Source organism: Panthera tigris, chromosome B2 (genome assembly GCF_018350195.1).
Source record: "Panthera tigris isolate Pti1 chromosome B2, P.tigris_Pti1_mat1.1, whole genome shotgun sequence".
In the NCBI taxonomy this organism is placed as follows: domain Eukaryota; kingdom Metazoa; phylum Chordata; class Mammalia; order Carnivora; family Felidae; genus Panthera; species Panthera tigris.
The window spans coordinates 90914807-90936978 of NC_056664.1; the positions used below are offsets into that span (position 1 = coordinate 90914807).

The window sequence follows — 22172 nt, forward strand, 5'->3', positions numbered from 1 at the left end:
AAATCTTCCAGGAATTCCCCCTGAGGTAAAAACTGATTCAGTGCTTCTTGACAAATTCCTTATAACAGGCCTTCTTGGGAGACCCAGACAGACAAATTACCATTTCCTTTGACCAAAGCAAACTGAAAGCAGGTTGGACTCCATTCTTAGAATTAATTGAGATGCTTAAATTTTCCTTAACCTTCCAGAGTAGACAGAATTTTTTTAGATCACAACTGAAGAGCAAACGTTTAAAACACTAATAATCCCAAGAGAGGAAACATTAGAAACCAATTAGTAAAGATGTCAGTCTAAATGATCAGAAACCTATTTTCCTCTCTTTGGCTAGGAGAGGGAAAAGTGTGCAGTCCACTTGGTTCCTGAAGCATTAGAGGGGTCACCGATGAGAAAGGAAGGATAAAAGAAGAGTCTTAGGGCAAAGATAAATTTTATCCACTTCCATTTCAGTTAGCCCTCAACTGCCCCTGAAAAAAATACTCAGTGGACAAAGAAGAGCTGTACCCAAAATGGTTTCATTTCATAACTGGCTGTGCTTAGGAACAGCTGATGCAGGGGTTGGGGTGCATTGACAGAAAGTCAGCCCTGACCCCAAGAGAAAGTGACATTCAGGAAGCCCAGGGTCTCTTTGAGGAGACTATAGCCTGCACCTCACAACACCTATTGCCCTTCTTTGCTCCATTAGAAATAATCACTCCTAAGTGGCCCATCATCAGTGCCAACGTGATTTTTTTCACATTTGCTAAAAGCTTTTCCCTTGGCCCACTTACATTTTTTTCTTTTGTTTCTAAGTAACTATTTAATTCCATTTCCTTTTTATTTTGCAGTTAACTGACTTGAAAAAAAATCTGATTTGAAATGGGGATTACAGACCGATTTTTTCTTTCCTTCTGTACACCCACCCCGGCACCTAGTAACAACCACTGCATATGCATTAACCAAAAGACCCATTAGTGGGTGTATTGTTTTGCACTTTTGTAGACAAAGAAGAAAGAGACCTCCAGTTGGAACAAACTCTTTTTGTGTGTGTGTGTGTGTGGTTTTTTTTTTTTTTTTTTGGCAGCAAATAGCTTCCTTTTAAATTCACAAATGCAATGGCATTGAGGACCAAAATTGCTCTCATCTAAAATGTTTTACTCCCATCCTCACTTTTCTAGATTATGATCAATTTTCCCCTAGAATGAATTATTCAAATTGAGCCCAATCTTCTGAATCCTTAGAAAAAACAATGTCTTAGCACTTTGGGCCTATTCTACTCACTTATCACTTGGCACATTCTGCCTGGCAAACATTCTTTCTTTCCAACATATAATTTATTTCCCCAAATGGCCTGCAGGCATCTTGGGATTAAAGATCATGTAATTCATTCATCCATTCAACAAATATTTTTGAACATCTATCATGTACCAGATAGACTCTAATCATTTGAAATGCATCCAAGGAATAATGACAAAATCCCTGCCTCCATGGAGTTTATGTTCTAGTGAAAGAAGACAGGGAAGAAGTGAGCAGTGCTATAAATATGTAAACTATAAAGTATATTAGAGATTAGAGGGTGAAAGTGCAACATATAAAAATAATAAAACAATATAAGAAAAATGTGAAGTAGAAGGGAAGAAGACTACAAATTTAAATAGGGTGGTCAAAGTAAATGAGAGAGCAAGCCATGTGGAGAAGAGCATTACAGGTAAAGAAAATATTCTTTTTTTTTTTTTTTTTTGTAAAGAAAATATTCTAAGGTGGAACTTGAATAATGGAATTTCCAGCAACTGACTCTGGGAAGATTGGGAATGGAACTGAATGCACAGCTTTGGACATGTTAAGTTTTGGGTGTCTACTAACATTTGAATAGAGATGTAATTGAATAAGCAGATGGATGTAGGAGTCTAGAAATCCAGTAGAGTCTGGGCTGAAATATTCATTTGAGAGTAGTATTAAAACCATGAAACTGGGTGAGATCACCATAGGAATGAGTATGAATACTTAAAAGACTGGGAGATGGGATGGCTGTAAAAGAAAGCGAAAACCAAAAGTATGGGGTATCCTGGAAATTACTGAAGAAATCTTATCAAGGAAGCAGAGGCCTGTTTTGTTGATACGTCAAGTAAAATGAAGGCTGAGACTTGACCATGGAATTTAGCAGCCTGGAGATCATTAGTAATGTCATGCAGTTTCAGTGGCATGGTGGGGACAAAATCTTGATTAGAGTGAGCATAAATGAGAATGGAAGGTGAGGAATTAGAGACTGTGAATGTAGGTAACTCTAGGAACTTTCTTACAAAAGAAAGCAGAGGGTTGAGGTGATAGCTGGTGGGGAAATTAGTGTCAAGAGAAAATTTATTTGAAATTAAATAACAATATGCTGGTATTTTGAAGACAATAAGCCAGTAGAGACGAAAAACTTGGTAGTGCAGGACTGAAAGGAGAATTGTGGCCAATTCTAATAGTATGAAGAAAATGTGATTTTTCATAGCAGGTAGCATAGCTGTCTCCTTGAAGGCGACACCCAATTTATGATTGCTTTAATAAGCCCATTTGGTTGATAGACCTCCAGGGCTCTCTGTCAGCTGGTCCTCAAGAATGAGAGAGGTAAGGTAGATTCATGTTTGCCATAGGAAAGAGGGAGAGACTTAGACAATGTATGCAGTGAAAAGCCAAACATGCTTAGGAAGGAGACTTTGCGTCACATAACTAAGAAGAGAGACTTGTGTTTGTCTTCTATATAAATCTTCTCCCCTCTCTCTGCCACTAACTTTTCAGTAGAATCTACACTTGTAGGTTTTCTTTTGGAAAACATCAAAATGTGCAGAAAGTTGCCTTAAGGTTTTAAACAGATTTACAGAGCCTGCCCGTGGAAGGACACCACATTGAGGTTATGTAACTGACTCCCTCTACTAGTCCTTTGTCATCATTGCTTGCCCCAGGCAGCTCTCATTTATTTTACACCAAATTACCCACTCAGAACATTACACCTGCCTCATTCTTCAAAGTTTCACCTGGTAACATATACCCCAGACTCCTTGCTTACTTACCCATCTGGTTCTGATGTTCTGAGCTGTCATCCTAACCTACCTAGCAGCACAGCCTCTGCTAACCTTCTTCCCCTCCTCATCTCTCACCATCCTATTTCCTCTTTGTTCAACAGCAGCTAAACAACTATTTGAATTTCTCCAGACTCACAAAGCTGTTACCAATACCTTTGTGCATTAAATTCCCTCTGCGTAAAATATTTTTCTTGTCTTCCAAGGATCAAGCGCCCGTCTTTGCCTGTTTAAATCATGGCTCTTTAAAATTTCATTTAAAATATCTTTCTACCAGAAAATCATCCCTGCCTCTCCATTTCCCACATGGTAGTACTTATCACAGCACATTGCAACTGATGGTTTATTGTCCACCTCCCCCATTGAACTGCACCTCAGTGATCCTCATTTTCATGGTATTCCACACACAAGATAAGGTCAGTTATGTAGCAGCTGCTTGATAAGTGGTTATCATAAATTGAAAAAAAAATGTCTAATATTAAAATTTGTGAATACCAAGCCAGGTAGCATCACATAAGTCCTGACTCATACAAGTGGGGTTTAGAGTTCATCTTCTGCTTTAAATCAAGGTCATTGGATCTAACAGTGACTTTTTTGGTACCCACAAATACACCAAGTTACAACTGGGATCCTGATGTTTGTTTGTTTTGCTGTGTTTTACACTTTCCCCAGTCTTCCGCTGCAATTAAAGACTGATTGCTTCTGAATTACAACTAATTTGATTAGGGTCCTAACCTTCAAATTTACTGTTACTCTCTAATACCTACTTCTATGTCTCCAACTCAGAGAGTCTTTCCACAGGTGGGGTAGCTGGCCTAGTATCTCTAATGCCTGAATGGCTGGAGAGTGAGATTGTACACCATTTGCTGCTACTCTTCTCATGGCTGTTTCTCACTCAACTCTGTCACATGCAAGAGCAACACCAGCCCATATTAAAACAAAGTTTATGATTTGGATTTAGGTTTCAATCTGGGAGGAAGTGCTGTCCTACTACTGCATTACCTCAGCCATGCTGCTTCCAATTCACGCTTGGCTTCCCTTCCACCCACCTGAGGTGTCAATGTATCTCATGCATGAAGTCTGGTTATAGATTCACTCAAGCTTCTGTACCTCCTGTCTGGCAATGGCTCTGCCATTACTTCTGCCTTCTGTACCATTCTCTTTGCCCAACCCACTCCTTTATTTACCTCTTCCCTGAAATCTTTCTAGTTTCCTCTCTTCACCCTGCATGTATTACTCTCAGCCTTTCCTTAACAATGTCGTGTTTTTTATTGTACTATTAAATTTTATCAAGAAGTTGGAATTGTACATGCATGGGGATTGAATGTCCTAGTGTTACTAACTTTGGCCCTTGTATACTATAAAAACTATAGCTAAGGATGATAAATCAGTGATTCTCACTTCTAATTCTAATAAACAGTTAGCAGTTTTCAGGGTGCCTCTGACTCTAAGGTATTTATTTAATGCCCATTTATTTCCCTAAGTTTCAAGTTCAAGTTTCCTTCAATTGTCCAGGAAGGTCCAAACGCATTTTCATACAGCAAAACTGTTAAGAGCCTTTTAGGTTTGAGCACATGGACTGCAGAGTCTGTGTTCTGCCCAGAAAGTCTGATATGTGGAGTTCTGATGGAGTAGGAATTTTTTGTAGAAACTTATCCTACCTATCATGTAAGTGGCTAAATATTCTTAAGGCAAATCATAATCTATATACAGGTTTGACAAAAAAGAAATAGGACAGCCCAGCCAAATTGAGCTCATTTTACTACCTATTCATAAGAACAATTGCTCATAAGCAAAACATGGGTGTACCAATAAGAATAAATTCCAGTTATGCCACTTATTAGATTTAAGCCATTTTCAATGATCTCAAATTCCTGTCCTCTTTTTCTTATGTACAGAGGAAAAAAACCTCTCAGAAGTTTTGTGATGAATCAGTAAAACAAATTTTGTGGATAGTAAGTGGTCTAAATATTATCAAATATTATCAAAAATCCTCTGGGTCCCAAAAGAATAAAAACAATGAATGGCTTGTTTTTACTTTACTTTTTTATGAAAGAATTTAGAATGAATCTGAAGAGGCCATGGATATACAATTAAGGGACTAACTCATGGAGGTGGCAAGATTGCATCATACTGATGAGCAACAGAAACAAAGAACATTGCATGGAGACAGAGGGTTGCCAACTGGACCCTGTATTCAGAAGTACCACATTGGAATGACAATTAGAGACTTATGCTTAATATCAGTTCTGAGAGGCCATGCAATGCATAAGCTTATTTCTTGAGAAGGATTCCTCCTTCATCTTACTAAGACTGAAAAATTATTTTTTTTTAAACAGGTTCTTGCCTGCTGCCGGTCCAGACTCACCTCCACCACATCATAGCCTTTACTTGATTCCCTTTAGTACCAACCAGTTAGCTCACAAGATTTTTTAACTTCCATACTCTCGTGGGATTATGTTTTTTTTAATTGTTTGCTTTAATTTTTTTAGTGTTTATTTATTTTTGAGAGAGAGAGAGACAGAGTGCAAGAGAGGGAGGGGCAGAGAGAGAGGGACATAGAATCCGAAGCAAGCTCCAGGCTCTGAGCTGTCAGCACAGATCCCAATGTGGGGCTCAAACCCGTGGACCACGAAATCATGGCCTGAGCTGACGTTGGATGCTTAAGCGACTGAGTCACCCAGGCACCCCTCATAGGGTTATGTTTTGTACATGCACTTTCCTCTTTTTTACAAGTGCATCCTCTTTTTCCACCTACCAAATGGTTACCCCCTGTTAGGCATTCTATCCCCTCCACGTCTATTGCACTTTAGAGATACTCACACTATTATATATCACATTGGAGAAATTGATTTGCATGCCTATCTCCCTACTACCCTATAATCTCCTAGATGGCAAACATCTACTGTTTATGTTTTACTTCTGCATTCACAATTCAAAGCACATGTGATGTGCTGCCACATATTTCTGATATATTAACATCTTTCAACCATTCATATGACAAGATGTATGCTCAAAGCATAATTGCTGAAGGCATTGGGAGTTAATGGTACTCTTTTCTGGGACAAAAATATAAAATAAAATCTGAGCTCCTGAAGAGCCACATTTTACCTGGCATGTTCTGGTAAGTGTTGTTAGTCATGGGCCCACCACATAAAACTTTTTAAGCTGCTTCATCAGTGTTGATTTTAAATCATATTTGATGTATTAAGTGGCAGGATAAACCCAGTAACAGCAGCATCCTGGGACAGAGCCAAAATAAGCTCTGTGAAGGATCGTTTGTGGCTTCATAACTGCACTGACCTGGACACAAGTGGGGATTAAACAACAGCAGGTTAGCTAATCAGCCCCTGTCTGGAGAGTGGAAGTTGGGTTATCACAAGCTGAGAGGGCGGGTAGAGTGACGGAAAGACGTGTACATCTGAGCAGTACAAATCTGGAGACAAAGGAGCCTGCAGTGTGGCCATCAGAATTGAACAATGGGGTGGGCTGGTTCCACTGAAGGTGGGTCAGTAACACTGCAGGTGATGAAGTAGCTCTGAAGAAGGACGGAGAATGCTGTGAAGGAGGAGGACTGGACAGAACCCCTGGTTTGCCTAGGACGTTCCTGACTTGTGCTTGTTTTCCTGGTCTGATTACTATGCACTTAATGTCTATCTCTGAGACTCTTAAAAAGACCCCAGTTTGATGAAAAATAATAAAGTGACTTTAATTGTAAATAACCATTGAATCAAAATATAACCAACCTCTGGTCACAAATCAAAGTACTTTCTTTTGAGGGAGTTTCTAAAACATTGTTGTGATGCATTTCTGGGTTGTGTTGGTTTGTATGTTTGTCCAGAATCTCTTTGAGGGAATCATTTTAGTCTCTATAGTTCAGGCAAGGCTCATTTTCATCTCTCACAACCCACTGATCCATCTAACTTCAACTCTTCTGCTCTCACCAAAATAATCCCAGTCTGGGCCAGACAGACTCCTTCTTTGGATTTTGACATAATTTGGGATGAAAATCTCTCTTTATAGGTGTGAAATCATGTTGGTTATCTGTGCCATCAAATGGGAAAATGTTGAAGAGTAACAAAGGCAACACAGAGGAAGAGAGAACAGAGCAACAGAGAAAGAATTCCTATCTCCAAACATGCCTGGAGTTTATTTTCAGTTACAGGATGCACTGAGTTCCCTTTTTGTTCAAAGCATTGTAAATTAGGTCTGCACATATTACCAAGAGAGTTCTGACAAAAACAACTGCCTTCTCATTACACTGTGCAGCTTTTTATTTGCCCTATCTCATTATACCAGGCATAGGCCCACATTCAGCATCTGTATGAATAGGACAAAGAGAAATTAGATGATAGGATGGACCTAGAGCTGAGTCAGCCTAGGACAAAGCCACTTAACCATGACTGTGGTGCCCCTATAGTCAGCACAGCACTTAAGTTGCCATGGCTGGAAATCAGTCACTAACGTGCTTATCCTCTCGTGAATCAGATGCAAGTAAGTTGTCATAACAGTAAGCTAATACAAATACACCGATAATTCTGTTGGCTCCTCATAAATGGAAGCATTCTAAATAGAAAATGGACCTTAGCACATATTGAACTTAGACCTCAAGGCTATAGCAGCCAAAGACTTTTACCGTTGGCATGGTCAAAAGCACTCTTTGCTTTCTAATGATGACATAATTACTTTTTCTCATAGCAATGAGAGAAGAAACAGGGACAACATATTTTGGTATTGACTTGGGAAATAATCAGCCTGGCTGCCTCTGCCTTCCAGGGATCATAGATATTCTCCAGGTAACACCTCAGGTCAGTGCATTTTCTGAAGCAGGCTGTTATCAGGTAGGAGCCCTGTGAGGTGGTGTAGAGCTAGTCTTGCAGCTCGGACCCAGCCTCAAGCACATGGTAGAGGAGTCTCCCTCTACTTGTCCTAGAGAATCATAAGCCACTGTTGTAATCTGCCTGATGCTTTGGAATTCTTTGGAATTGAGTTGAGCCTAAGGACTCCATCTTTCAGTGGCCACTCAGCATAGTTCCACCTAACTGCTCTCATAGTATCCAGGCCTGTGCTAAAACTGTCCTGTGTTCCACCTTAAAAGTTCCAGATCACTGTACTCGCCAGACTTATGAAATGAGCCTAATAGGTTATGGATTGCTGCTAGATATATGCAGACATAAAATGTGTAAGGTCAGTGCTAGTCAGGAGGCTTTTAGAATAATCCATCTGCAAGATAATAATAGCTCAATTCAGTGTATTAGAAGCAATAAGAGTTGGTAGAAAGGATTTTCTAATAGTTTGGATATAAGATATGCTAGCAAGAGCTGATCAAAGATAATACCAAGGTTTTTGGCCTGGGTAAATGGAATGATAAGAGTTGCCATTATACTATGTGGGGAAAACTGAGGGAGGAGGAGTTTTGGATGCTGAGGACATGAAGAGCCAATTTTGGAATGTTATATATTATTTACTATATAACAAAGTAAAGACGCTACATTATTCAGGAGACTCCAAGACCACCTTCCCTTCTGACACCGATTGCAATTTCAAATGTCCCCAATATCACCATCAAGTTTGATAATTCACTAAAACAGCTCAGAGAATGACTGAAAGTGGTTATTCTCTTTGTTACAATTTATAGCATCAGAAGGATACAGATTTAGGCCAGCTGAGAGAAGAAGCACATGGGACAGAGTCCAGGAGAGGGTCCACCCTCAGAGATTGCAGTTGTCTTCCTCCAACAACTCGACTTGTGGACAGTGCTAACTTTTTCAGGCAACAGTGAGTGACAGTATGCATGGAGTATTGCCGACTAGGAAAGCTCATGTGAGCATTGGATGTCCAGAGTTTTTACTGGAGATCGGTCATGTAGACATGGCTGAACACACACTTGGCTGACCTGTAGTCTCTAGCCCCATCCAGAGGCTGAGCTGACACCTCAAAACCCAAAGCCCCTAACATAAATCACATTGTTAGACTATCCAAAGACACTCTTATCAGGCAGGACAGTCCAAGGGCTTAGAGAGCCAATAACAAAGGCCAGACCTCTCTTTGGCAAGGTTAATTTTTTACTACCCAACTGTCAAATAGGAAAGTGAATTTAGGACTCTAGAGTTCAAGGAAGAGGTCTGGCAAGAGATATAAGTTTGGCAGTTATCGGCATATAGATGGAGTATTAATTAGGTTCCTAGCAGGAAGCAGGATTTACTTAGATGCTTGAAGTGAAGAGATTTTGATAGAGACCACTCATAAGATTGCAGGAAGAGTCTGGGGAAAAAAAAACAAAAACAGGGCCTGTTCACACACTCACACACACACAGTGATTTTGGAGCTCCGGGAGAGAAATTAATTACCAAAAACCAGTGAGAAGGTTTAATATGTGCAAGGCACAGTACTGATTCATATGCATTAGCTCATTTGATTTTTTTCTGGATGGTATTAATTATTATGGTCACATTTTTATAGATGAAAAAACTAAAATTTGGAAACTTGAAATATCATCTGTAGTGATTCGGTAGAAAGTTAATGAGGTGGGATCGATGCAGACTGCCATGCCACAATATGGTTCAGAAATTTGGCATCACGATACAGCATAAAAGGATGGCTTATGAAAAGGTTGCATATGTGTTTGAAAGGTCTCAGCCTTTCTCCATGATTTACCTGCTAAAGATTCTTCAGTTTCTGTCAGTTTATTACTTCCCCATTTAGGTCTTTCCAGGAGGCTTTTGCTTTGCTAGATCAGTATTGTGAGCACGTGTGGTATGGACTTTCCAAATGGAAACAGAGCAGAATAGAAACATCATGGCCAGATTATCCTGTGGGGAGAAGTCAGCACAGAGATAAATAAGATTTCCCAGGGAAATAGAAACAGAAGAGGTGCATGTATGTGAGTGTGTGCGTGTGTGTGTGTGTGTGTGTGTGTGTACACATGAGCCTGGTTGTGTGTGGACACATACATCTGTGTTATGTGTCAAAGCAAGTTTTCAGAATTTGGGGAGGTTTGAGAAGAAGAAACAATATAGAATTTTAATAAGTTGCTTTAGACAATAAATGTATATGCTTTTTAAATGTTTTCAGGAGACTGTAAGTGTCTGCGTTCCTGTTTGGATTCTACTTATTTGAATGCATCCTGGTACAGGGTTGAACTTTGGGTCCTGCATTCATATAGAGAGCATGGTGCCTGAAATGTATCGTCTGCACTGTATTATATTCCATTCTGAAGCGTAAAAAGGCTTTGCCATCAATAAAACAATATCATGGATAGGATTTGATGACACTAATAAATAATGAGGAGACCTTAATAAAAGGATAACTATTGGTAGGCCACTATGCCTACCCCATCACTCGGGTTCAAATCCCTTAACTGAAATATGCCTTTGAACCCAGAACTGGTCTCAAAAACATTTTTCACACAGTGCTACAGCTAGCCAGGGACAGTCAATTGACCTTGACATGTAAATTGAAACTCATTTGCTACTTGGTTTCTAATATATCAAGCTAAGTGTTTTTATATGTTTTGAGTTTTGAATATATTAGACTCTAGCATACTTTAAAGATACAGCAAATTTCAAAAAGAGAGAGGGCATTCCCTCTCTGTAAGGTTATTATTATGATTTGAAGATTTTCCTCCCAGGAGACCAGCCCTCTAATTTTACTCTCCATAGCTTTCTCCCCCTCTTCTAAGAAGATGAAAACCACTTTGGAAGTTTCTTTTCATCTTCCCTGTCTCTTCTCCCTTTTTTTTTTCTAGACCCCAATTTTCTTTATTTTCTATTTTCCCTGTACTGATGAACAAATCTACCTCATCTCCATGGAGAGGAAGGCAGGCAAAAATTTGGAGACAGAATTATTTTCAGTGGCAATCTACTTCTCTTCTCTAAGCCACCTTTGATTTTCTTATATGATCAGCTCCCTTGTGTATATTTAAAGCATTACCATAGATTGGAAACTCCATAACTGGTATAGATATTTTATTTAGTTTTCTTTAAAACACTCTGTAGCAGAAATACAACATTCTAATAAAAATAACTCCCTGAAATGTTTGGCCTCTCAATGAATTCTCTTTTCTCAACTGAAAAAAGGGGAGGGGGTGATGATGAAGCATTGAATGTGGATGAGTCATTCTTGTATAGTTTATTACACAATGCATTTGAAGGGTAGGGGAGAGGTCTGGCCTGCACAAAGACCACATTAATTGAAATGATAAATAGTCCTGATGAGTGAGCCAGGTGGCAAAACTCTAGTTTGTGTGGCTGCTGAAGTGGATACCTGGGTATAGGAGGAAACTTGGGACTCCCTTCCTGGGGCTGGGGAGGCTGGGCCTGCAGAGAGGCAGTGTGATTGATCTCTTTAAGAAAGTGCCAGCTGGAGTGTGCATAAATGGCTCCTTCTGGCTTCTCCTTAAAAGCTGAATTGATGGCACCTTCTGAAAAGAGCAGCTCAGACCTCTGTCCCCTGTTAGCTTAAGATAAACCTTGATTTCAGCGACTGTAAAATATCTGAAAGTAGAAAAAGGTTAAAAAAATGTACTCAGTGAAGAAATTAAAGAGAATAGAGTGTAACTCATCTACCAAAATAAAGGGATAATTGCAATGTGGTGCTCTTTTTTGTTAGAAGATTTTCAGGAACCCATCTGTGCCGATTGTTTCTCTTTTATTATCATTACATCAACTAATTACATTAGGGAAAGAGAGGGCATTTTAATTAAAAGATTGTTTTAAGGAGTTATAATTCTACTCTTTCATTAAATAACTTCACTGCATGCCAAATTTGTTAAAGTATGCTCCATTTCTGAAAATTGTTGTTTGAAAATTATTTGTATTAACCACATTTTCAACAAAACAAAGTTCATCCTTTTATTTAATGTCATAGATGCGTTCTTTTTTATTTCTCCATTTTGACCAAAGAATCATAGGAAATTACCACATGTAAACCATCCCAATTATATTAAGAAGCTTACTTTTTTTCCTGTTTTATTTTACACAGCATACATATTTAATATATGATGAATTTGATTAAGGTAATCTTTCCTGAAATTGGAATGTTTTTAGAACATGATAATTTGCAGGGGAATATTGGGGGAAGTAGGAAGATCAATAGAGATCCACAGAGGAAAATAAATACCCAGTATTGTAAGTAGGCATTCCTGCTGTTTAAACCCATTTCCCTTTGGATAAAAACCTCATCCAGGTACATTAAATTGCAGGGATGCCATTAAACAACTCATTAAATAAAGTGGATAAACATCCATTCTTTGGATATTTTGAATCCATCTTCCTTTTTGTCAACTCTCTCTTTCTCTTCCAAGTTGTCCTAAATAACAAAATCCAGAGATTTGTATGTAATTACCAGATAAAGGGAAGTCATAGGATCTAGAATGGAAAAACAATGTCACAGGATAGAGCAATGAAGACTTAGAAGGCAAGAAAGAAGTCTAAGCACCTGGTGCTGGAGATGGTGAAAAGCCAAATTTAAAAATCATGTTTCTACTTTCAGTATTCAAACAACTCTAGATTTCTGTCCCCTGATTGGAATCCTGAACTACTTTTATTCCAAAAAACTGAATTAAAAAGCTTTACAGACATAACTTCTGTGTTAAAAAAATGTATCTCATGCAGTTCAAGACTGAAAAAAATACAGTTATTGCAATCATTATATTTGCCCGTGAAACAATGTTTTGCACGTAGTAGATGTGCAGTAAAATATATGCTGAATGAATGAATAAAAGGGACACTTCACTCTAATTCTTAAGTAGGAGATGGTAGTTCCTACTAGCAGCAGTTGTTTTTATTTATTTTTTTATTTATTTTTATTTTAGCTCTTCAATATTATTCCTTAGGGAAGCTAGCAAACTGAAATCTGTTACATTAATGCCAGCAGGGATATATATGTGTGAAGAGAATAAGTAAACATTTATTGCACCTGATGGCTCAATGGACCATCCACATGAGCTCTTAAGAGACTTGAAAATACTTGCCAGGATTTATATTTAGGGTGAACTCTGCAAATACTATTTGTGGATTTTTATCCTTCAGAAAATTTCTATTTTTTTAGTCACTTGAGATTTTTCAATTCAAAGCTGTTGGATAAATCTGTAGCCAGCTATGTAGCTTCTTTTTCTTGGGTAATGAGTTAATCTCTTAAAATTTTTATTAAAATTTTGATGTTGTTAGGTTTTCAGTCAAAATCAGTGCCAAAATAACTTCCAAGAACAGATTTAAATACCAGCACTTTTAAAAAAAAATTACTACAGTCTTCCTAATCTTTGCCAAAATAACAACATTGACAACTGCTACTTTTCGAGAGTCTAATATGTGACAGTTCCTTTTCTGGTGTTTTGTAATTAGTACATATATGATTTTACCCTGTTATGGAGAAGAGGAAGGCAAAGCAGAAAGAGATATGATGTCTTGCACAAAGTCATACAGATCATATCTATATATATTTTTAACTTTTTTTTAATGTTTATTTCTGAGAGAGAGAGAGACAGAATGTGAGCAGGGGAGGGGTAGAGAGAGAAGGAGACACAGAATCCAAAGCAGGCTCCAGGCTCTGAGCTGTCAGCACCAAGCCTGATGCAGGGCTCGAACCCACGAACCGTGAGATCATGACCTGAGCCAAAGTCGGATGCTTAACCGACTGAGCCACCCAGGTGCCACCAGATTGTGTATTTTTGAACGAAGATTCCAACCAGCACTGAGAGGCTGTTTCTACTATGATAGACTAAATCCCCCAAATTTATATTTGACTTGCATAAAATCTTGTAAGATAAGTAAAGCCAAGGATAGCTTTTTTTTTCCTTATTCAGCAAAAGGTGTTATTAGATCATTCTGCATTTATATATTTTATGAGAATAATAGAAAATCCGAGCTAGGAAAAATTTAGAAATAATCCAATTAGTAATTCTTTGACTTTTTGGTTTTTATATCATCTCACATTCTTTTTTTAATGTTTTATTTATTTTTGAGACAGAGAGAGACAGAGCATGAGTAGGGGAGGGGCAGAGAGAGAAGGAAACACAGAATCTGAAGCAGGCTCCTGAGCCGAAGTCGGACGCTTAACCGACTGAGCCACCCAGGCGCCCCAATCATCTTACATTCTTAAGAATAATTAAAGATCTCTAAAAACATTTGTAAGATTTTTGTAAGTTTCTTTAATATTTGACTTGGTGGAAGGAAGCTGGGATTTTCATATCTGATTCCTTATTCAATCTGCTGTGACATCATCTGTGTCTCGTAACCTCTACTGGAAGACTCCATTGTCAATGTGGGAGAGAATGAAAGAAAAAAGCTTTAGTATTATTATGTATTATTATTAAAATAGTTGGACCTTAGGGAACACCCCCAAAAGAGTATAGACATGTGTGGACCTTACTTTGAAAACTGCTGATCTAGATAAAACTCATTTAATAGACGTAGAAACCAAAGTGTCCTATCAATCTGTTACTGAACTCAAGTCTGATGATGGATTAGGAAGGGACTGATACTTTCCTACAAGGATATTATATGTGATTAGGGTGGGCACTAAGCTACACTATGGAAATACATGGAGATGATTTTGAGGGAGTCTATTTTTACCTCTCTCCTGCTCCTGCTAATGGCACAATAATCTGCCCCCACCTCCCTAGTAGAACTGTCCTTGCCTGGGTCATCAGTTATCTTCTAGTTAAATTTAATAAACACTTTCTTAAAGTGTTTACTATTATTTCTTTGTTACTAGCAACCCTTGACATGGATGATCACTCCCCTTCTTTTGAACCCTCAGTTGACCTGATCCTCCCATGATCTCATGCTCAGTGGAAGCACTCTCTCCCCCTAGTTGGCCAAGCCAGAAATCTGGGAAACTTCCCTGACTCAGTGCTCTCCCTCACGAAGTACTCTCAGTATTTTTTTAAAAATCTCTTTCTGGTCCATCCACTTCTTTCTCCATCTTGCCCTGTACACACATCTTTGCATTTTCTAGCCTGCATTATTCCAACTGTCTTCCAACTCTTTCTTCCTCCAGTTTTAGCTCTTTTGATCTGTCATCCATACTGAAAATCTGAGTGGTTCTTTTGAAATGCGGATTCCAAGTGGGCACTTTCCACCACCTTTAAGACCTCAACTCTAAAGTAATTTACATGGGCTTCTTAGGCAGCCTCATGCCCCGTTAAATTAAACTTTCATCACTTCTTCCTTGCTTCTTAAGATTCTTTGCTCATGCTCTCTCACTCCCCTGCCAGTATAAAAACTGTTTTGTTCTGTTTTTTCTTCTATCTATTCCTTCCACTCTTACTCTTTTTAGTCAGGTAGTAACTTAGATGTCACCCTCTTGGAGTAATTTCTGTAAGCACTCTCATCCCGAGTTAGAGGATTCTGCTATATATTCTTCTTCAATAATTGCACTTCCCCCATCAAAGTATTATTTGCCACTTTTTATTTATAATTGCCTGCTTAATGACCTTTACCTGTCCCCACCCCTCATATATTTTTAACATGGTATGGGTAGGAGATTTGTCTATTTTATTTTTTATTGTGCTGCCAATATCTAAAACAATGCTTGACCTATAGTTAGAATTGAATAAATTTAACAAAATTGTTTGATGCAAGAGTAAATGAATGATGTCTTCTTTTCTTTCTCTCATTCCTACAGTCAGTTGTATGTACAGATTTCTGATTCACTTTTCCTAATGAAGTTGGAATTCATTCTTTGAACTATTTTATTGTTTTATGATGCTAGCTAATACAATATAGTTATTATCCTATCATATCATTATGCCAAAGTGTTTCAAGGAGTGACTCACATATGACACTGAAATCAGACTTATGTTTGGAAATTGGTCTTACTTTTTGATGACCAGGAAAATCACCTGGGAAGATTGTTAAAAAATGTACATGCATGAGTCCTATCCTCTAAAGGTTCTGATTCAGCTTTTATATTATAACCAGCTTCATAGATTACTGTCATGCCTTCCAAAGTATGGGAGCCATTGCCTTACTACAATTATACTTTGGTTTATTTATAAAAGTAGTTAATGCTACTACCCTTTAACAATTTGTTAACAATTTGTTCTAATTTAGTTGCAGAGCACTCCTGTGTGCAAACAAACATAGCGTTTTATACATGTTCTGGAGGATTTTATAAGCCCAATGTTACACTACTACAATTAAGCAGGTGTTATAAATTCAAATATTTGTTTTTATCTTTGTTTAACCCAAGTTTACATCTTTACTCATTATATGTACATTAATTCTCTGGACTGAATTGTATTATGTTTAATGAGTACATTGAATATAAATTATCTATGTAATACTTATTTTAATATAGCTAGTACATCTAAATTTATAAAACAAAATAAGATAATTGTAGTATGTTGTGTAATTTATGCAACAATTATTTGTAGAATTTTAAATGGCAAAATTCTCATAACTTACAATGAAGTAAATTTTATGGCACAATATTTTAAAAGCAAAAGATACTAGGTATATTTGCAAATTTACATATTTTTACATTGTATGTCTCACTGGAGAATGAAAATACTGAAAACTAGTTATGTTAATTTTATTAACTATGTTACAACATATTAAAATGTGTATAGCAATACATGTATAAGACCTATTCATTTAAAAATTGAATGAAAAAGATTCCTAGAATTAGATTTTACTCCCTGTATCATGTGTTATTTTAATACACAGATTGTTTTTGCTCACAATAAGATATATTTTTATTCCTGTTATTCCAATTTCTAAATAGGGTAAAATCACACACACACACATACTCACATATATTGTTTGCAATACTAATATTTATGAAGGTAGTTCTTCAGGGAGATAGAAATGGAGAAAAATATAGAGATGAAACGGGAAAAAAGGTAAATAAGAAAGAAGAGTAGTAGGAGGAGATGAGGAAATTGCTTCATATCATTCCAAGATAGATTAGAAGTAGATGATCCTTTTTTCTTATCACACTTTTTAATATGTTGAGTCTTTTATATGAGTTCTTGAAGAGGTTTCATTGCTTGAAGTTTGTATGAAAAAATAAATTTGATGGTATGTCTCTATTATTTAAAAATGCCTAACAGTTCTATGACCTATTGAACATGTGTCTATTAATTTGATATACTTTGAAACATAATCAGGAGCTATTTCTCTAGGAAAATATTTGCTTTACTAATACCGTGTGTGGTTATATTGATTTCTGGAGTTAATGTTATATCTAACAAACAATACAAAAAATGTTTTATTTCTTTAAGTAATTTAATAATGGTCCAGGCTACTACTTAGAGTCTATTTTATTAAAGAAAGTTACTTTACTCTTACATATATACCAAATTACTAGACAATTAGTTGTAAACAAAAACAAAAAAGTAACTCTAGTTTCTAACACTGGAGAATATTAACATAAATTATGTCCACTATAAAATACAGTGTTAAGTGGACAAACTGGAACAATAGTCACCGACTTACAACAACCTTTAAGACATAGTCACAAACTACTATTAATGTAAAATGCAAAACAAAACAAAATAAAACTCTATGTGTGTCTGTGGAAATGCAGAGAAAATGTGTGGAGGAATAATATTTGTAAGCTGTTAACTGTGACAACCTTGTAGGAGCAGAATTGGGGTACAAAGGGAGACAGACTGTTTTGTTCTATATCCTTTTATTTATTTAAATTATTTTCATCAACTTATGTATATATTTCATAATTTGAAAAATACCTTAAAGAATTTGAAAAATGATCATTCTAACAAAACTAATGGGATCTGGAGTTAGGAAGTAGGAATTTCAGTGGTCCCACCATGAATGCACATATACATGGTCAAGGAAATCAGGCATTGTAGTGAGTATGTTCTGTGATTTTATGACCTACTCTGTTTTTTCTCTAATCTTCTTTTTCCCTCCTTTTTCATTAAAGGTCTCATTCGTTTGCAGGAGCTCATCAAAGCTCCATCACGGTACAATCTTCGGCTTAAAATCCGTCAACTACCTGCCGATACAAAGGATGCAAAACCCTTACTAAAGGAAATGAAAAGAGGCAAAGAGTTCCATGTAATCTTTGACTGTAGCCATGAAATGGCAGCAGGCATTTTGAAACAGGTAATCTTTAATTTACTTAAATTCTTGGTTTCTTTATTGAATTTGCATTTAAAGCATGGCCTTTTTTTTTAAGCAAAGTGTTATTGTCACATGGTTAAAATGAGCCGTAGAAGTCACCTTGAGGTAATTTTCTGATAGAAAAATCTGACATTTGCTTTTAATTAATTGTCTATAAGAAAAAGTAATGTAAATACTGATGATCTTCAAAACACATTGTTTGAAGTTCTGAGGTTTTTTCAAATGGCTACAATGCTGTTTGTTAATGTGAATGCTGGTTATTATGATAGATATTTGTTTGTACTGAAAGGAAGGAATAAACTGGCAGTCAATGATTGAGCAGCTCAACCGTTAAAATCAACCAGTTGAAAAAATAGAAAAAAAGATTTGCTATTTAGCTGGCATCTTCTAGGAGATCCCTTGCACATCACTTATTTAATCAACACTATGATCACATGAGGTAGAGACTATCTCCACCTCACAGATGAAGAAACTGAGTCTTGGAAAGATTGAATAACTTTCTCAATGCCCACCAGCAAGGAACTAACAGAGGGATTAATATCTCACCTAGTGATGTTAAGTATTCATTCCAGAATAAAGCATTGCTAAGTCAAAAGTTAATACTAAAATCAATCAAACGAAATAATTTATAGCAGTAAAACCTTTTAGTGTTACTTTTGTACTATTCCAACCTAACAGTATACTGGAAAACAGCAATTATTATTCTCCCCTATATTACAGACGAGAAAAGAGACTGATGTTGGGCATTAAATGGCTGGTATGAGCCCATATATTTACTATGTAGTAAAGTCTAGATTTGGATTCAAGTCTTTGTACTTTGTTTTTTAAGCTCTTGTAAAGACACTGGCTGATATCACAGTGGCTTGGGATTAGTCAACTGTCCTGAAACCTCTCATGTATAAGATAAAATATCACTATTGGAGAGTTATGCAGATTCAGATGTCAAATTATATCCCATAAAATATAACTATCAATTGTAAATGCCTGTTATAACATGGTTAGTTTATTAAGCAGATGGTTGTCCAATCTTCCAATATGAATGTTGGTTTCACTGCAATAACATATTTAATTGGATTTGGAAAATTGCTCTAGTGTTATATTTGGGTAGTAAAGCATATGAGATTTGGGTGTGTCTTTGCTTGTTGTTGTTTTTTGTTTTGTTTTGTTTTTGGTAGTGAATAATCAGTGAAATGCAGAGTAGGAATTTGTTTTTCATGTAATACCAAAGACAATTCTTGATCACATTTAGAATATACAGGCTTGGAAAGGAGACCTTTCCTTTATGCCCAGAGTGAGTAGTATTCTACGATTTGTCAGTGACAGAGCTTTGGTCGGCTTTCTCTAGGCTTCCAGCAAGTACGTAAATGATCAGTTGTCTTGTCTCTAGAGTAACTAACTGACTCATTTTGCTATCAACTTAAAAATAGAATTGCCATTCTGCCTTCTATTTGATATATCCATTATAATTGGTTTCTTATATGTAACCTGCTCTGTTTGTAAAATAAAAACAGAATTAAGATAATATTTAAAATATATATAGCAGAAAAGGTTACATAATTTTAGCAAGATTAGTAGAATCTTTGCAAGATTAGTGGAAAAGTCACAGCACAGGTAAAATGATTATATGAGACTTAAAATGAAATCAGAGTAACATTATTACACAGAATGTGTATGTTCAGAATCTGTAACACTAACAGACCACATGTATGATGTTTGTTTTTTATCTTACCTTGTCCTAGAGAGCATTTGTCCCACATTTGGATATCAGTTATTCTAGAAATGCATTCAAGAAGAAAGCAAATAGCTTCCTTATAAATGAAGCAACACATTTAATAGGACTCCATTTCATGATTTATAAAATTTTTTGGAGATTTCTCAACATTGGTTAAAGACAGAAGTCCGAAGAAATGGTATAGGAGTTGGAGAGCAGGCATAGATGGGCTGTCCTTGTGTGGCTTAATCTAAGAACCACTAATAGGAGTATCCAGAAATATGGATAGGTTTATCAAGTTAGCCCTATTTGTTTCATTGTTTTATTTATTTTAACTAAGTGAGCCTTTCTTAAATATTGGGCAAACGTGAACTTGAAGTTTTCTTCCCTGAATGCTTTAAAAGGGACTGAAGCTTGAAGCTGGCTATTTGACTGCAGTAATTGGCATACATGCCTTAATAACAAAAGATTCCATCTCCACCCAAATTTGTCAAAGAGAATCCCCTATGGCAGGGCGAAGATGATCTGCATTTAAGCCTCACAAGGTCATTCTATTACAGAAAAAAGTATTAATCAAGACCTTGAAAGTCTAGATTAGAGACTGTGAAAATTTTTAGGCTGGAAAAATGTGAAAGCAGATGCAAATAAACTTCCACGGCATCACGAAGTAAAATTAAATTAAATTTTAAGAAATATGTCTAAAGCCCACCTCTTCAATTGTTAACTTTGAGTGATGTAACTTCTGGATACAACCTGGAGGATAAACCGATTGCATATTATATGCCTAGAAGTGTTAATTTGTCAAATGGCATTGTTAGCACTACTCTAGTTAAATGTTGGGGATTTCTAATAATATTTTGATTTTGGCATTTCATTCCAGGAAGGATAATACAGTACAACCAATTTTTCTATTGTGGCCACTCTCATTTATTTATACATAAAGAGATATTAATTTTATTCTTATTAATGTGGTTTGAACGGTCCATACAGTTCATTCAAAAATAGTGGCAAGGGCGCCTGGGTGGCTCAGTTGGTTGAGCATCTGACTTCAGCTCGGGTCATGATCTCACAGTTCATGAGTTCAAACCCTACATCTCTCTCTCCGCTGTCAGTGTGGAGCCCACTTCAGATCTTCTGTTTCCCCCCACTCCACCTCTCGCTGTCCCTCCCAGCTTGTTCTCTCTTCCTCTTTCTCTCTCTCAAAAATAAATAAACATTGAAAAAATAATGAAAAAAGAGAAAAAACATTGGCAAGATGTAAGTGTTATAATTTAGAAAACATCCAGAACAAGTTTGTGGTGTCTAAATGTGGTATCTCTCCCAATTGAATGGGGGCTCCAAATGTGGGGCCATGAGTGGAAGCCAGTGGTGCAGGCAGTGAAAAGAATTCACCTGAAGCAGAACAAAAGAGATAGAAGTTTATTGAAGTGGGAGGCAGGACAGCAAAGGAGAGGCTGTCTGGCAAGAGGAAATAGGTGGGGGCTGTCTGTAAAGAGGGAAGGTGAAGAGGTATGGCTACCTGGAATTTTCCTTTTTGGAACCTGTGCCTAGTTGTAAGTAGCCTGTTGGTTAGTTAGAGCCTGTGGATATTTTGAGGCGGATTGCCTGATAAGCCTATCTGTATCAGCTGGGTGGTCGCTGTGAGCCCCTTTGCCTCGATCAAGTTTCCATTCCTCAAGCCTGTTGTCTAAAAGTGGCCTCATAAAGTTCTTTTTTTTAATTCCACTGGAAATTATTAACTTATCTTTCAAGAGAGATACCTTGTTGTCCTTTTTTTTTTTTTTTTTTTTTGGTTAATGTTACAGTGTAGGTACTCAATCAAAAATAACTAACCTTCTCTATTTAAATCACACATCATAGTCCATAATTGATTCTTATTTTCAGAATCAAAGGCTGAAGGAAAGTCAATGAAAGGCATAAACAGTCCTCAGTCATCCCCTACAGATTTCTTCTCACAGTGATGAAGGAAGCTGTGGCTGGTTCAGAATACCCATGTCAGAAGCAAGCCACTCTCCCCGCCATCATCTCCTTAATCCCTTCCATCCCTACCTCCAAAACACAATTTTCAATACTGGCTTGAGATGAGGTTTTCAAAATATCAAGGTGAAAACAGGCAAAAAGTTTAGATTACATAGATCCTACAATGGATCTACTTTCTTTGGGAACATAAAATATACCATTTTATAAAATGCCTTGTATCCAAAATCCAAGAATTAGAGACCTAGAGTTCATGTTTACTCACTATCTCAGTTTTTTTGGCCAATTTATTCATTGTTATTATTTTGTACTTTCCTCACTTATAAAATAAGTATAATAATAGGACCTACCTCA

The 22172-nt window shown here is 36.9% G+C and overlaps 1 protein-coding gene across 4 annotated transcripts in view; it reads left to right on the forward strand.

The window, feature by feature from the left end:
• Window positions 1-22172, forward strand: part of GRIK2 (glutamate ionotropic receptor kainate type subunit 2) — a 649982-nt gene that overhangs the window by 263164 nt on the left and 364646 nt on the right. For all 4 annotated transcript variants that reach the window (XM_042986881.1, XM_042986877.1, XM_042986880.1 and 1 more), the window contains exon 5: window positions 17931-18112. In XM_042986881.1, the coding sequence (XP_042842815.1) occupies window positions 17931-18112 (182 nt within the window). The remainder of the gene's footprint in view (window positions 1-17930; window positions 18113-22172) is intronic.